This window comes from Scardinius erythrophthalmus (assembly GCF_964197995.2).
Source record: "Scardinius erythrophthalmus genome assembly, chromosome: 4".
Classification (NCBI taxonomy): domain Eukaryota; kingdom Metazoa; phylum Chordata; class Actinopteri; order Cypriniformes; family Leuciscidae; genus Scardinius; species Scardinius erythrophthalmus.
This window is the reverse complement of record NC_138224.1, coordinates 2,662,980-2,680,888: the sequence shown is the minus strand read 5'-3', so window position 1 is coordinate 2,680,888 and position 17,909 is coordinate 2,662,980. Positions and strand designations below refer to the sequence as shown.

The 17,909-nt window shown below is 36.7% G+C and overlaps 1 protein-coding gene across 1 annotated transcript in view; it reads left to right on the top strand.

Annotated features, from left to right (window-relative positions):
- grm8a (glutamate receptor, metabotropic 8a) overlaps positions 1-17,909 on the top strand; it is a 198,297-nt gene that overhangs the window by 108,246 nt on the left and 72,142 nt on the right. Inside the window, exon 3 of the mRNA XM_081363145.1 lies at positions 10,161-10,296. Coding sequence (XP_081219271.1) covers positions 10,161-10,296 — 136 coding nt within the window. The remainder of the gene's footprint in view (positions 1-10,160; positions 10,297-17,909) is intronic.

Here is a 17,909-nt window from a genome sequence, read left to right as displayed (position 1 = left end):
TTTGTAAAAGTTGAATGCTTCATGTAGAGTGTTTAGGGTTCTCTTCTGTAATGTTTCCTCCATGTCAGTGAGTGCATGCTTGTTTAGGTGTTTCTAGAATAGTTTGCTTGCTAAACAAGCTGAAACACAAGTTAGACAAACTAATAAAATTCTGCATTAATATTAATGTTATTACTCAGCTCAAAACTCGGACCCACAAGTAAAAAAAAAAAAACGTTATTGAGTTTGTAGAACGTATTATATTATGTTTGCTGAAAGCACAAACCAACTTAATTATAAAGCTGATACAACCATTTTATCTAATTTAAATTACAAATTAATTTGATATAATTAAGATCTCAACATCAGTTTTTTATAGTTTGCTTTACTTGGCTTGTTAAACATAGCTAGTTATAAAGTGTTTCATTCTGTTGAGTCACTTATTTATTGAGTGCCCTTTAAAAATGTGGAAAATGTGATTTTTTTTTTCATGCATCCTTTACAAATTGCCTGTAGCAAAAAAAAAAAAAAAAAACTCCTATAGTTAAAAAGCTTTTTTTTCCAAGCACTGTGCATCCTAGTTAAACATATTTAGAGATTTGGCATTTTTACCCAGTGCAGTGCTAACGGTAATGCAAGGTTTGGTAATGATGATGAATCACGACTCATCGCTCTGCAGTTTTGTGTATTATAAGTCACTTTGCAAATGCATCTGCTAAATGATATGTAACATAATTTCCCTCGTCCCTATTCTCTTCATTGATCAGTCTAATCAGAGCTCATATGGGAATATTGCGTGCATTTAAAAATGTCAATGTTTGAATCGCATAGTGAGACTAACAGAGCAGCAAAATCTACACCCCAAAAATCATCAGACGGCGTGACAGTAAAGAGCGTTGTAGATGGAGGGGGAAGAACTTCATTTCAATACTAATCGAAAGACACATTCCTTTCTTTCTGCCACGGCACATTCACAACCACTGCAGTCTTATTATATGCACTGAAAAGGAAATATTCTCACTCTATATTCAGTTATACTCAGTTGTGCAGCAGCAGGGGTTATGTATGTCATAATGGAGATGAATTTTTCATATCTTCTAAGAGAAAGTCATAACGTTCCAGTGAAATAAGTGTGCTTTTGTTGCATGTTGTCTGGTATTTAGATTCTATTGCAGTTTATGATTCATATTCATGATTTTCAGCTGGACTTGTTTTAAATGGGTTAATTATTATTAGTAACTCTTTAGTTGAGTAGCAAACTGATTTTTCATGTGCTTGACATAATAGTTCACTTGAAGGTTCATCATTTACTGTTCTTCCCTTTGTCGTCTAAAAGGAGACATTTTGAAGAACGCTGGTCGTTGTCTTTCTAAGCGGTTGCAGTTAATAGGCACTGGACCTTTTAAGCTTTAAAAAGGAAGCAAAGGCACCATAAAAGCATAATTAAAGTCCTCTGAAGCCACGAGAAATTAAATTAACCCATAAACTTTCTCTCCAGTGAGCCGTTCATTGAGTTGGACTTGAGAACCTGATCAGTCCGATTCATAATAGAATGATTCATATTGTTTTTGTGTACTGAATCATATGGTTAATTGAAAAGATCTGGTTTAAAGGAATGATTCAATTATGAATCAGGCATCTCTACTACTTTTAAAGGAACACGCTGACTTTTTGGGACTTTATCTTATTCACAGTATCCCCCAGAGTTAGATAAGTCCATACATACCCTCTTCATCTCTGTGCGTTGCCGTAACTCTGTCTGACGCACCCACCGCTAGCCTAGCTTAGCACAAAGACTGGAGGTAAACGGCAAGTTTAGGAGTTTAGGAGGTGTTATTTGTACACGCTGTGACTATAAAAATCACAACATGTAAATAGGAAAATGTTGGCGTTATTTTGTCACTTATTGGGAGCAGTATGCTAGCTGGAGCCATTTACCTCCAGTCTTTGTGCTAAGCTAGGCTAGCGGTGGGTGCGTCAGACAGAGTTAAGAATAAGCTAACGTCCCAAAAAGTCGGCGTGTTCCTTTAAAGAGTCAAAGTCACCACTGTTCCTCTATCGTATGGTTCAGGGTGACCCGTTTGAGACACTTTTATGGTACTTTCATGAAGCTTTTTTGAAGCTCCAGACCTCATTAAATGCCGTTGCATGGGGAAAAATGACCAAAATTGAACTTTTTTGGGGACCTATCCTTTTAAATGAAATCATTTATACTGACTATGTGTGTGTTGCACTCTTAAAAATTAAAGTTCTGTTAACACTTTAGTTTAGGGTCCAATTCTCACTATTGGCTAGCTGCTCATTAGGATGCATATTACGAGGATATTGACAGTTTATTAGTACGTATAAAGCACATATTAATACATGATTCTATTCTGTATGACCATATTCTACATCCCTTAATCCACCCAATACCTAAACTTAACAATAACCTTCCTAAATATTAATAAACAGTAATTAGGAGCTTAATGAGGCAAAATTTGTAGTTAATAGTTAGATAATAGTGAGAACTGGACCCTAATCTAACATGTGACCAGGTTCTTTATTGGCATTGATGGTTCCATGAAGAAACATTAACATCCACACAACTTTTCCATTCCACATCCGTGTTTTCATGTTCTCATTCTGGCAAGTTTATTGTCAAAAAATGAAAAAAAAAAAAAAAAAAAAAAAAAAAAAAATAAAGGTTCTTTACAGTGGAAAAAGGTTCTTCAGATTATTTTTAGTGTAGTTGGACACTTATGAACACACAATTGTCTGTTTGTGTCTCATTGTTTTCCACAGGCAAGTCTAAGCATGCTTTAATAACTAGACACTTAATTAGGATTCATACGGGGAAATGAGATGTTTCTGTCGCGGCGACACATCTTCACAGGTTTGCATTTGTACAGCGAGTGAGAAAGAGTCTGTCGAACTCCTCAGACAAAACACATCCCTCTGACTCATTGATATGTGAGAACAACACTTGAGAGAAAAGGACGGTGTCTGGAACATAGAGAATGGGACAGAAGGATTTACTACTGGGATTTAGAGTAGAGATCTGACCTTGAGGAATCCACTGTTGGTCACTCTTCTCTCGTCAGATTCTACCGTAACTCGCTCAAAGCCTGAAGACAGCTGATCCGTGCTATAGACGAAGCCTCTCTCTGATAAAAATGTAAAATTTAATTTCTACAGCATGAAAAAGTATATGAAAAACAAAGCAAAATCCTATATTAGTACTCAATTTAAGCTTGTAGAAATTAAAGCGTAAATATCAACGATATAAAATGAAGTTAAACCTACCCAACTTTTCTAATATTGGTGTTCCCATCATAAACTGGGGCGTGAATAATTAATAAGGTTGACTTCTCACTGTTTTCCAGCTGTATTTACACTGTTTTATCATTGCTTCTGTTGTTAGGTTTAGTAACTTGCTGTTTTGTGATATCTGGATTCATTTTCTGCTCAAAATGACACATTCATACTCAAAAACGATTAGAAACGATTCGTTTCTAAGTTAAACATTCATTTAATTCAGTGTTATATTGCTTGAGTTAAAAGTTAATTTCGTTAAATATACTTAACTTAGGTAAGTATGTTAGTTAATGCTATATGTGAAGTTAAATAAATTAAATATAATTAAGTAATATATGCTTAAACGTTGAGTGTCAATTAAATGTCAAATGAATGTTAAGTTCAATAGTAAGTCGATTTTACTTGATAATAACAGGTAAGTTGTACAGAGCAGTCGCAGTAAAAAATTACTTAAAATGTGTTAGTGCAAACAAGTAAGTAAATCCTACAAGTTATTGTTTCCAGTGCTGGCGGCTGTATCAGTTACCGAAACAGTAAGCATGCTTTTCCTTTCCAAACAAGACCAAGTATTACTGTTCTGTTGAGTCCAATTCGCCCAAATCCTGTCCTCAGAATCCAATTGGTCGTGGTTCCCCAAGCACGAGTGAAGAGCTGTCTGTCCTTCTCTGTTGTCTAAGGCTCGTTTCTACCAGATGCCCCACTTCAAAGTCTTTGCAGCACCATTTCCAATGTGCCTCTGGGCTGCAAAACACAAACTTGTCTTTTTTTAAAGCCACGATGGAGTGTCGAACGAAGCACTAACAGGTTTTTTAGGACTAAGGGAATGGCGCTCTAAACTCATGCTGATGCAAAGACTTACAGCGCTTTTCGGATCAAGTGTGTTTGATGTCAAAGTTTGGTTCATTTTGTTGGTTTGCAAGCTATTTTTCCATAACTTGCACTGCACAATAGCAAATTTCACCTTATTTATCACATAATTCTGACATTATTTTTCACAATTGACTTTGTCTCATAATTCCAAATATATTGCTCATAATGACTTTCCATTATGGCTTTATATCTCCTAATTCCAACTGCATGTTTCATAATTATGCATTTTTATCTCATAATTATAAATATATTTTTATTTAGTTTCCATTATGACTTTATGTCTCACAATTGTGACTTCCTTTTTCATAATTGACATAATTTTAACATTATTTCCATAATTCTGTTTTTATATCTCATAATTCAGATCGTTTATAAATTATAAATATATGTTTCATAATAAGTTTCCATTATGACTTTAAGTCTCATAATTACGACTTTCTTTTTCATAATTGACAATTTTAACATTTTTTCCATAATTCTGACTTTATATCTCATAATTCCACCTTTATTTATCATAACTATTGCTTTATATCTCATAATTCGGACATTATTTTTCATAATTGACTTTGTCTCACAATTCCAAATATATTGTTCATAATGGCTTTCCATTATGGCTTAACTCATAATTCCAACTTCATGTTTCATAATTATGCCTTTATATCTCATAATTCAGATCGTTATTCATAAGTTACTTTTTATCTCATAATTATAAATGTTTCATAATGAGTTTCCATTATGACTTTGTCTCATAATTACAACTTCCTTTTTCATAATTGACTTTGTAATTTTAACATTATTTCCATAATTCTTACTTTTATATCTCATAATTCCACCTTTATTTATCATAATTATGCTTATAATTATGCTAGTCAATTCATAATTGACTTTGTCTCATAATTCCAAATATATTGTTCATAATGGCTTTCCATTATGGCTTAACTCATAATTCCAACTTCATGTTTCATAATTATGCCTTTATATCTTATAATTCAGAAAGTTTATCATAAGTGATTTTTGTCTCATGATTCCAAATATATTTTTCATAATGACGTATCATTATGAATTTACATCTCTTAATTCCAACTTTTCATAATTGAATTTGTCTCAAAATTTCAACTTTATTTTCCATAATTATGACTTTATATCTCATAATTCATAAGTTTCCATTATGACTTTATATCTCAAAATCTTAACAAATTTTTTCATATTTTTCACATTACTCACAACTAATTCTGAATTTCTCATAATCATGACTTTATATCTCATAATTATGACTTTATATCTCATATATCTTATCTTATATCTCTTATATCTTATATCATAAATTTATACATTATTTCTGACAATTCCTATTTTTTTTTATATGTATCTATGTATCTCAAAATGTTAATTTTCTTTCTGTGACTTTCTTCATTTGAAGTGTATCTCATAATTACCCGTTTAATTTTCTACTTCTATGCATAACTGGGCTTCCATACAATCCAGACTATCTCTGGTTCCGTCCAATCACTCGAGGTCCTTCCTCAATCCCTTTAGTCCTGCTTTAGTGCACAGAAATGCTCTGCATCAAAATGACTGTGGTGTTTTTCATGCATTTCACATTCCTCAGCAGCGGGTCATGTGGAACGGCGAGCGTATGGCAGTGAGTGTGGGGTGTGAAACGCATGGCGTCAGGCACGCGCGCGTGGGTGGATGCGGGTTGTGTTCCAACACCTTTGTGAGTCGCGTGTGGGTGGAGATGTTGAATAAACACGTTCCCGAAGCTTCTGTGCTGCTTTCATGAGCGAGAAACGCTCCCACATTTGATGTTTGGAGGAACTGACGACCGAATCACCTCTTGCAGAGAGCGGAGGAGGTCAGCGCCATGGGGAAACAATAATACACATGAGATATTACGCATTAAATATGGATATTTTATAACACAGCCGTTCTGATGCTTGAGTTTTATTGAGCGTTATTTGCTTTGCCTGATATCGGCTCCTTCAGGAAGAGTAGCACCACCTCAGAAAGTGTTAAATTTCTCAACACGAGGAAGTACGGCACAATTTTGTTGCTTAATGGATGGTGTAATAAGCCACTATAATAAGGATTGTGCTGCTGAGTCCTGTGCCATTACCGTCCTGAAACATGCTTTGTCACACGGGCACTAATGTAGAATGAATCAAATATCCATTAAGCATATGTCTCACGATTTGAGCCTGAACGAATGTTTATGAATTTCATGTTTGCATTTAGCTTTAAAGGCTCAACATGCATCCCCACCAGAATGACAGGCAACAAATCCACTTCATTGACACTCTTAGCGTCTCTTCCTTGGGCTGGTTTAGAAGTTGTGTCGTTTTGTCTGGGTATTTGAGTATTTAATTCACTGGATTATCCAAAAAATAGGCATTATCTCATTGTGATTTAATATACAAAACAGTTTTGGGGTTGATAATCTGGCAGAAATGCTACTGAAAAAGATAAAGTGATGACTGATGGTAACTTCATTGGCAATTTAAGTGTCTCTTGGTCCATGTTATACTTAGTGTCACTATTACTGTTTTATTTAATACATTATCCAAAAAAAGTATGCATAACCTCATGGTGATTTAATATATAGTGCATTTTTGGGGTTGAAAATCTGGCATAAATCTGGATTTGATTTACAAATCATTACATTTATATATAAAAAAAATGGACAGACTGACTGGCAACAAATCAACTTCAATGTAACTTTCAGTGTCTCGTCTTTGCTCCATTTTATTCTATTAGTGCCAAGGTTTTGGGTGTGTTTGTGTTTATTTCAATGGATTATCCAAAAAATTGGCAAAGCTGGCAAAAATGCTATTGCAAAAGATGGCCATTTTGGACGGAATGAATGCGTTATGGTGTCCTAGTCAGCAAATTGAAACCTCCGGTCAGTCACAAAACCCAATGGCCCTCAAGCAGGAAAGTTAATTACCCAAAGCGATTTACTTAGGAAAATGTTGAGTTTCCCACCACTGGAGATGAATTACAGCATTATCCGTCGCATGTGTGTGTGTTTGAGCGGCGACACGCGAGGTTGGATACAATTAGATAATTCATGATTCATAAAGCAGTGAAAATCCAATCATTAAAGATTAGCAGAGACGCTGGAGCTCGTCGTGTCCGTGATTTAAGATGGATCATTTTATTATCACGAGCTGCTTTAATGACTTCATACTCCTGCCTGAAACAATTAGAGAATGGTTTTGAAGGTTTCGAGTGAGTGGATGATGCTTTCACAGTTATTCTTCCTTTCTTTCAGAACTAAAAATAAGCCAGCCTTATTTGAATGCAATCGTTCATGCATATTAATTGTGAAGTGACTAATTTCTGGGTTTGACACATGTGTTAGTCAGCGGTAGGCGGAGCTGCTTATCTCAGTGTTCATGTCAAACCCAAAATCTTCCAGCTCACCCCCTGCAACATGCTGCAATACTGATGTCTGCCCATGCAATCAGTTTATGAGCTTTAGTAAAGCAGTGTTTCTCTTCCTCACCGTTTAGCTGAGTGTTTGTGTCCCCGCGCAGCACAAGAGCTGCTGTATCTGCCATTGAACGCACAATAAATGGAGAGGCACAAAATGTAAAAGGAATTTGGTGTATTGAAAAGCCACCAAGCTCCGGAATGCTAATTCATTGGCCTTTTGATGTTTTCCCATTTATGGCACATAAAAGCCTCATTCTGCATTGGGAAAGAGATTTGGAGAGACATCAGTGAGTCGCTCTGTGGCCGTGTTGTCGCTACATTGGTTCGGTAGCGTGACAGTAGCTTAGCTGTTTTCAGAACAGTGTAGCTGTTGTTGTAGTGTGACGAAATTGTTTGTTACTGTGTTTTTCACGTAGAATATCAACTATATAATACTATACTTATTACACTGAGGTATATAAAAATAACTATCATTCAATAGGTGTGTGTGTCATGTTTGGGGTCATTAAGATTTATTAGGAAGTCTTTTTTTGCTAACCCAGGCTGCGTTTATTTAAATTTAATTTATTCCTGTGATCAAAGCTGAATTTTCAGCATCATTACTCCAGTCTTCAGTGTCACATGATCCTTCAGAAATCATTCTAATATGATGATTTTCTGCTCAAGAAAAAATTATGATTATTATCAGTGTTGAAAACATTGCTTCATATTTTTGTGGAAACTGTGAAACATTTTCTTGACATTTCTAAACATGAATAGAAAGGTCAGAAACACTTTAGTTTAGGGTCCAATTCTCACTATTAACTAGTTTCTTAATAGCATGCATATTACTAGAATTTTGACTGTTTATTAGTACTTATAAAGCACATATTAATACATTATTCTGCATGACCATATTTTATATCCATAATCCTATACCTAAACTTAACAACAACTAATAATAATCAGTAATTATTGGGATTATTGAATTATTATTAGTTAATAGTGAGAATTGGACCCTCGTCTAAAGTGTGACCAAACGTTCAAAAGAACAGCAGCGTTTGTAAGATTATAAATGTTTTTACTGTCACTGTTGATCAATTTAATGCATCCTTTCTTAATAAAAGTATTCATTTCTGTCCCAAAACTTTTAAAGCTTCAAAATAGTTATTTTTGTTGGTAGCATGTTATAGCTAACCCCATTTTCAAAAAGGTAACATCAGAAGGCTAGAAACATCACCATCAGGCTTTAATAGCATAAATATAACAAATACACAGAAAGAAATGACAGAAACGGCTCGTGCGTGTTTGGAAATGGCAGTGAATGGGCTAAATGACTGTTTCCGCAGTAGTGTAACCCAAGCAAATATTGCACTGCATAAACTCACAATTATCACGGATCGGAGGAGGGCACGAACGCAACAGATTGGTGATTACCATTGTGAGGGGCATTAATTAAAGCTAATTAGTATTTGTCATTTTGACAGAACGTATAAGGAGCCGCATTGGTTTAGCGAGAAATGCCGGCGCTCATTAAATGGACTGTAACAGGAGGAGATTACATCCAGGAGGAAGTCCATCAGTCACCCCCGTGTGGGACGTTAATGGTATAATCGAGCGCTCAAAGGGTTGGCTGCTTAACTTACATTAAATATGAAATATGACTCTGTCCACCTCAATATGGCATGTCAAGACCTGATTTTTGTAAGTCTGTCGTGTTAAGTTTGAATAAATGATGGCAAGCACCTGGAGATGTGATTTGAACGATGGAAAGAACTTCTTTTATGTCCACATCAGTAATAGGTTGTAAATGTTTGAGTCATTTTGAACTAGAGACAGATTGCTTGGTGTATTTTTTCTTAATTTGACTGCATGAAATCCAGTAATTTACAAACCTGCTCTAAACCACATAGTGGTGCTTCTTTAAGTCGTTTTACTTTTCTTTTATGTACAGAATTTGTTGCTTTACCATCGTCTCAGAATTCAAAAGTCTGAGGTGGGAAAGAAGTCTCTTCTGCTCACCGAGGCTGCATTTATTTGCTTAAAAACAGTAAAAGCAGTAATATTGTGAAATATTTTTACAATTTAAAATAGCTGTTTTCTATGTGATTAAAAGCTGAATGGTCACATGATCCTATATGATCAAATATGATGATTTGCTATGAAGAAACATTTATGATTATCATCAATGTTGAAAACAGCTTCAAATTTTTTTGTGGAAACTGTGAAACATTTTCCTCAGGATTCTATGGCGAATAGAACAGATTTTTTTCCCAAAATAGAATCTTTTGTAACATTATAAATGTGTTTACTGTCAATTTTGGTCAATTTAATGCATCCTTGCTGAATAAAAGTAGGCTACTAATTTCTTAAAAAATGTAATTAAATAAAAAAACTTGCTGACCCAAATTTTCTATAATTTTAAAAACAATCATAATGTTTAAAACTAAGATCATCTATAGGCATTAAACATTTCAGTGTTGTTGTTTTGTTTTTATTTGTTTTTGTCTGAAAGTTGCACAGCCCGAATCAGGTTTTGTGAGCAGAATGAACAAAGCCTAACTCTCTGTGTGTGTGTGTGTGTGTGTGTGTCTGTCTAGGTGGCGTGTGTATCGCTCAGTCTCTGAAGATCCCTCGGGAACCCAGGCCTGGGGAATTCGACAAGATCATCCGCCGGCTCCTGGAGACCCCCAACGCTCGGGCCGTCATCATGTTCGCAAACGAGGACGATATCAGGTGTCTCCTTTCTGTTCTTAAAAGACTTTCCCTGGCTAACCGTTCCCTGTTCCCTTAAAGATCTCCAGCTGAGAGAATTCCCGTCATCAGTGCCTTGAGAAATAAAGGAAAGAGGAAGCAAAAAGGAAGCTGGCTGCATTTACGAATATAATACCTGCATACTGAATGCTGTTTATATATATATATACAAATTAAAGTCCCCTGCATGTAGTCAATCATTTTATCACTTAAAACTCATCTTTTATCACCAAAATTATATATTTTAATTTTTTTCATTAAAAAAATAATAGTCATGCCTTAAATTATCTTGAATGTAACTCGACACCCTTACCTCATTTAGTATGCGTAGACCCATGAATATGCAAATGAGCCCCGCCTCCACTCACTCGCTCAGCTCAGAGATCCACTGGTTGACGATCACACGTTGATCTGATTGGTTACAAGGTAGTTTGTGACATCAGAAACACCATCGATTTCAAAGCGTGTTTTTGAGACTGTCTTTGGTTCACTGCAGTTTTAAGGAGAAAATACTCAGCAATGCTGTTGAATTTGCGCATGAATTTGTCTTAAAGTGTATTAAAAACACCACATAGACATATAAACAACACTAAAAACTGGATATTCACCACAGGGGGACTTTAAGAAGTGAATCAGCATGCATTATACCAGACATTTCAAACACATCATCACATTGCATGTGATTGCATAGCTGTCCAAACACAGACGTCTAGACTAAAACAAGGCAAGATTTGGGCTGTCAGTGGAAATTGTATAGATGTCTAACCATATCTCAAGAATAGACGAGTCATCTAGAACATGAGCATGTCAAAGAAATGAAACCAAACACCTTGTGATCACTGTTTACTTTGCTTACATGATGGACTATCAAACACCTTTCAAGGTTGTTCTGGCTGGAAGTGGGTTACTCATAGCCGGACTATATCGGGTCAATAGTTAATAGAGATGGTGAAATGACGGCTATTGCTTGCTGGGGATGGACGTCAGGGATAGACTGTGGCGTTTAGAGGTTCAATTGGTACTAAGCGGCTCAAAGTGTGGCAAGATAATATCCTACACACCATTACACCAGCAGCTGATCCACTGATACAAGGCAGACGGATCCATGCTTTAGTGTTGTTTACAGCAAATACTGACCCGACCGTCTGAATGTTGCTGCAGAAATCAAGACTCATCAGAACAGGCGAGGTTTTTTTGTTGAGTCCGTGTGAATCGTAGCTTCAGTTTGCTGCTCTCGTCTGACAGGAGCACCGGTGTGTTTCTTCTGCTGCTGTAGCTCTTCTGCTTCACGGCTGAGACGAGTGCTTGTTTGAGTTACTGTAACCTCTCTATCAGATGAACCAGTCATTCAACCAGCCATCAGCCATTCTCCACTGACCTCTGGCATCAACAAGGCATTTTCAGCCGCAGAACTGCCGCTCACTGGATATTTTCTCTTTCCCGGACCCTAGAGATGATTGTGTGTGAAAATCCCAGTAGATCAGCAGTTTCTGCAATACTCAGACCGGCCCGTCTATCACCAACAACCAAGACACATATGAAGTCACTCTTTCCTTCCCCGTTCTGATGTTTAAACTTCAGCACGTCGTCTTCACCATTTCTACAAGCCTAAATGTATTGAGTTGTTGCCATGTGATTGGCTGACTAGATTTTTGGGTTTAGCAATTGAGCAGGTGTACCTAATAATGTGGCTGGTGAGTGTGTGTGTATATATATTATAGACTGCGTCCGAAATCGCATAGTTTGTTGAGTTGGTACTTATTTTGAATAAGCAATTCTTCACGAACGCTATATAGTATGTTCTATGTAGTATGACTGTGTGCAGTATGAATATGAATGTGTGTAATATGAATGTGTGCAGTATGAATATGAATGTGTGTTATATGAATGTGTGCAGTATGAATATTAATGTGTGTAATATGAATATGAATGTGTAATATGTATGTGTGTAGTATGAATGTGTGTAGTATGAATATGAATGTGTGTAATATGTATGTGTGTAGTATGAATGTGTGTAGTATGAATATGAATGTGTGTAATATGAATGTGTGTAGTATGAATATGAATGTGTGTAATATGAATGTGTGTAGTATGAATATGAATGTGTGTAGTATGAATATGAATGTGTGTAGTATGAATATGAATGTGTGTAATATGAATGTGTGCAGTATGAATGTGTGTTGTAGTATGAATATGAATGTGTGTAATATGAATGTGTGTAATGTGAATGTGTGTAGTATGAATATGAATGTGTGTAATGTGAATGTGTGCAGTATGAATATGAATGTGTGTAATGTGAATGTGTGTAGTATGAATATTAATGTGTAATATGAATGTGTGCAGTATGAATATGAATGTGTGCAGTATGAATATGAATGTGTGTAATATGAATGTGTGTAGTATGAATATGAATGTGTGTAATGTGAATATGAATGTGTGTAGTATGAATATGAATGTGTGCAGTATGAATATGAATGTGTGTAGTATGAATGTGTGTTGTAGTATGAATATGAATGTGTGTAATATGGATGTGTGTAGTATGAATATGAATGTGTGTAGTATGAATATGAATGTGTGTAATGTGAATGTGTGCAGTATGAACATGAATGTGTGTAGTATGAATATGAATGTGTGCAGTATGAATATGAATGTGTGTAGTATGAATATGGATGTGTGTAGTATGAATATGAATGTGTGTAGTATGAATATGAATGTGTGTAATATGAATGTGTTCAGTATGAATATGAATGTGTGTAATATGAATGTGTGCCGTATGAATATGAATGTGTTCAGTATGAATATGAATGTGTGTAATATGAATGTGTGCCGTATGAATATGAATGTGTTGAGTATGAATATGAATGTGTAGTATGAATATGAATGTGTGCCGTATGAATATGAATGTGTTGAGTATGAATATGAATGTGTAGAATGAATATGAATGTGTGCGGTATGAATATGAATGTGTGTAATATGAATGTGTTGAGTATGAATATGAATGTGTAGAATGAATATGAATGTGTGTAATATGAATGTGTTGAGTATGAATATGAATGTGTGCAGTATGAATATGAATGTGTGCAGTATGAATATGAATGTGTGTAGTATGAATATGAATGTGTGTAGAATGAATATGAATGTGTAGAATGAATATGAATGTGTGCAGTATGAATATGAATGTGTTGAGTATGAATATGAATGTGTGTAGAATGAATATGAATGTGTAGAATGAATATGAATGTGTGCAGTATGAATATGAATGTGTGTAATGTGAATATGAATGTGTGTAGTATGAATATGAATGTGTGCAGTATGGATATGAATGTGTGTAGTATGAATGTGTGTTGTAGTATGAATATGAATGTGTGTAATATGGATGTGTGTAGTATGAATATGAATGTGTGTAGTATGAATATGAATGTGTGTAATGTGAATGTGTGCAGTATGAACATGAATGTGTGTAGTATGAATATGAATGTGTGCAGTATGAATATGAATGTGTGTAGTATGAATATGGATGTGTGTAGTATGAATATGAATGTGTGTAGTATGAATATGAATGTGTGTAATATGAATGTGTTCAGTATGAATATGAATGTGTGTAATATGAATGTGTGCCGTATGAATATGAATGTGTTCAGTATGAATATGAATGTGTGTAATATGAATGTGTGCCGTATGAATATGAATGTGTTGAGTATGAATATGAATGTGTAGTATGAATATGAATGTGTGCCGTATGAATATGAATGTGTTGAGTATGAATATGAATGTGTAGAATGAATATGAATGTGTGCGGTATGAATATGAATGTGTGTAATATGAATGTGTTGAGTATGAATATGAATGTGTAGAATGAATATGAATGTGTGTAATATGAATGTGTTGAGTATGAATATGAATGTGTGCAGTATGAATATGAATGTGTGCAGTATGAATATGAATGTGTGTAGTATGAATATGAATGTGTGTAGAATGAATATGAATGTGTAGAATGAATATGAATGTGTGCAGTATGAATATGAATGTGTTGAGTATGAATATGAATGTGTGTAGAATGAATATGAATGTGTAGAATGAATATGAATGTGTGCAGTATGAATATGAATGTGTGTAGTATGAATATGAATGTGTGCAGTATGAATATGAATGTGTTCAGTATGAATATGAATGTGCAGTATGAATATGAATGTGTGTAGTATGAATATGAATGTGTGCAGTATGAATATGAATGTGTGTAGTATGAATATGAATGTGTGCAGTATGAATATGAATGTGTGCAGTGTGAATATGAATGTGTGTAGTATGAATATGAATGTGTGCAGTATGAATATGAATGTGTGCAGTATGAATATGAATGTGTGCAGTATGAATATGAATGTGTGTAGTATGAATATGAATGTGTGCAGTATGAATATGAATGTGTGCAGTATGAATATGAATGTGTTGAGTATGAATATGAATGTGTGCAGTATGAATATGAATGTGTGTAATATGAATGTGTTGAGTATGAATATGAATGTGTTGAGTATGAATATGAATGTGTGCAGTATGAATATGAATGTGTGTAGTATGAATATGAATGTGTGTATGAGTACTGTGAATTCGGACATACTTCTTTTGTCGCATACTGTTTCTCACCTACTATATAGTAGGTGTCACGACTACCTGGCTCACAGTAGCAATGACATAGGGGAGACCACACCGTTTGTTAAGTTAAATCAATAATAATTTATTGAAACATTAAATTATACGATGAAATCATATTCTGAATCAATAAATATATCAAGTCAGTAAATGAGAAGCAAGAGAAAACTAATCAAAAGTGTAGTGCATATCAGTAAAGTGTTGACTATGTATAATGCAAAAAAGGCAAAAAGGAGTAAAATGGTGCTGCTGCCAGCCAGGAGGCCAGAGCAGAGTTGCGCAGCCCAGAGCAGAGAGAGAACAACTGGCAGGAGATGCTTTTAAACCGTCCCGCCCATCAGCTACTGTCAGATGGACCGAAAACAGACAGCTCCCCCTTCAGACTGGGGGGAGAGAGACGGCCCACACATATTCTGTTCACGGTGAAGTGAGCACACCCAGCACGGCAAAGCTGGGCGTGACATCACTCCCCCCACAAAACAGAGACCTATATGGGACTTTGTAAAACTACATTCTATTCATTACACCATTCCCCCTAATCAATACTAAAAACAGAAACAAACCCAATTATACCCACAAAAAACAATAAATGACTAAATCCATTACCCTTTTTAACCAATTACCCCGAAAGACTAATGTTAGACTAAACCAAACTCTCATCACCCCTAACATACACCCTCAATACAACAGCCACCACTGGAAATGACCAAACTCACCCCCCCAGCTCACCTAATCCCCCCCCCCACCCCCTCCTTCCCACCCAGCAAATCCTGGCGCCTGGATAGCAATTTAAGAATGGAAAAACAGGAGACGAGAAAAGAACCAGAGACCGGAGAAGAGATAGACACCCCTTAACAGTCGTCAAGAGCCCGCGACAAGGCATCGGCCATGACGTTGTCGGACCCCTTGATGTGCATAATAGACAGGTTATAAGGCTGTAGAAAAAGAGCCCAGCGCATCAGGCGCTGGTTAGTATTTTGAAGAGAAGAGAGGAAAGTAAGAGGATTGTGGTCAGAGAAGACCACCACAGGGTGTAACCCACCACCAACATAAACCTCAAAATGTTGGAGTGCCCAAATAAGGGCAAGGGCCTCCTTTTCGATGGTTGAATAGTTAAATTGGTGACGATTAAATTTCCGGGAAAAATAGGAAACTGGTCTATCTATTCCATTCTCATCCTTTTGAAGAAGAAACGCACCTGCCCCTACCTGGCTGGCATCCACTTGCAGCTGGAAGGGCTCCTCCAGCCTAGGAGCAGCCAGGACAGGTGCAGAACTCAGGAGAGACTTGGCGTTCTCAAATGCATGTTGGCAATCTGCAGTCCAATTGAATTTGACTGAACCCTTCAACAGGTTAGTTAGTGGAGCAACGACAGATGAAAAATTACAGCAAAAATTCCTGTAATAGCCTATCATACCGAGGAAGCGCATTAATTCTTTCTTCGTAGCAGGACGTGGGAATTTATCAATGGCCACGACCTTTGCTTTCACTGGCCGAACGTTCCCCTGTCCGACCACCTTTCCCACACACACCACTGTAGCCTGAGCAAACTCACACTTTGCTAAGTTCACAGTGAGGTTTGCAGCCGCAAACCGCTCAAATAATGAACGTATGCGGGCAAGGTGGACTGTCCAAGTGTCTGAATAACAGACCACATCATCAATATACACAGCGCACCCCTCCAGTCCCGCAACGACTCGATTCATGAGACGCTGGAAACTGGAGGGGGCGTTGCGCAACCCAAAAGCCATTCTCGTATAAGAGTAGAGCCCTGTCGGTGTAATAAAGGCAGATATCTCTTGTGCCCTAGGAGTAAGAGGAACCTGGTAATATCCTTTTAACAAGTCAAATTTGCTCACATAACGAGCCGCACCGACTTGATCAACACAATCTTCTATCCTAGGTAATGGATATGAGTCTGGTTTTGTTACACTATTTACTTTTCTGTAATCAGTGCAAAATCTGTACATATGATCAGGTTTTTTGACTAACAAACAGGGCGAAGCCCAGCTAGAGTACGACTGTACGGCAAGACCATTTTCCAGAAGATATTGGACACTATCATCCAGACTTTTCCGCTTATCAGGACCAGTGCGGTAAAACCTCTGACGGATTGGCTTTGCATCACCGACTTCTATATCATGTTCGAGTAAAGTTGTGCAGGTCGGAGTATCTGAAAACAGACAAGGAAATTCAAAGATTAAAGCTTTCAATTCTGCTTGCTGTTGCAAATCCAAATGATCTAAAACTCCCTCCAATTTGACAACGTCTCTGAATTATTGAGACGAGCATGCAACATGGAATCGTCAAGGCCCTGCACATCATCCTCTAACTCTGTAGAAGCTACAGACGTGCTTGCCACGACCAAGACAGACGATTCACCCCTACAAATAGGTGACTTTGATGATGCATAATATGGCTTAAGTAAATTGATATGACATAACTGTGTCGCCCGCCTACGATCAGGCGTAGCCACCACATAATTGGTCTCTGACACTTGACGAACCACACTGTAAGGCCCTGAATACTTTGCACCAAAAGGAGAACCAGGTATAGGCAACAATGCCACCACCTGATCGCCTGGGCTAAAGGCACGAGCTTCTGCTTTACGGTCATAATTTCGCTTCATTTTTCTTTGGGCATCAGTCAAATTTTCAGTTGCCATTTTACATGCTAAAAGTAACCTGCGGCGGAAACCATACACATAACTGGACAAACTCTTGGGTGGTTCAGACGAATCCAGATCACTTGACAACACAGACAATGGGGTACGAACCTTGTGACCAAATACCAACTCATTGGGACTAAAACCGGTGCTTTCTTGCACAACCGCTCTAGCCGCCAACAATAGCCATGGTAGACCATCCCCCCACTCCCGTTTCATCTCTATGCAGTATGCACGCAAAAGAGACTTAAGAGTGGCGTGGAACCTCTCCAAAACCCCTTGA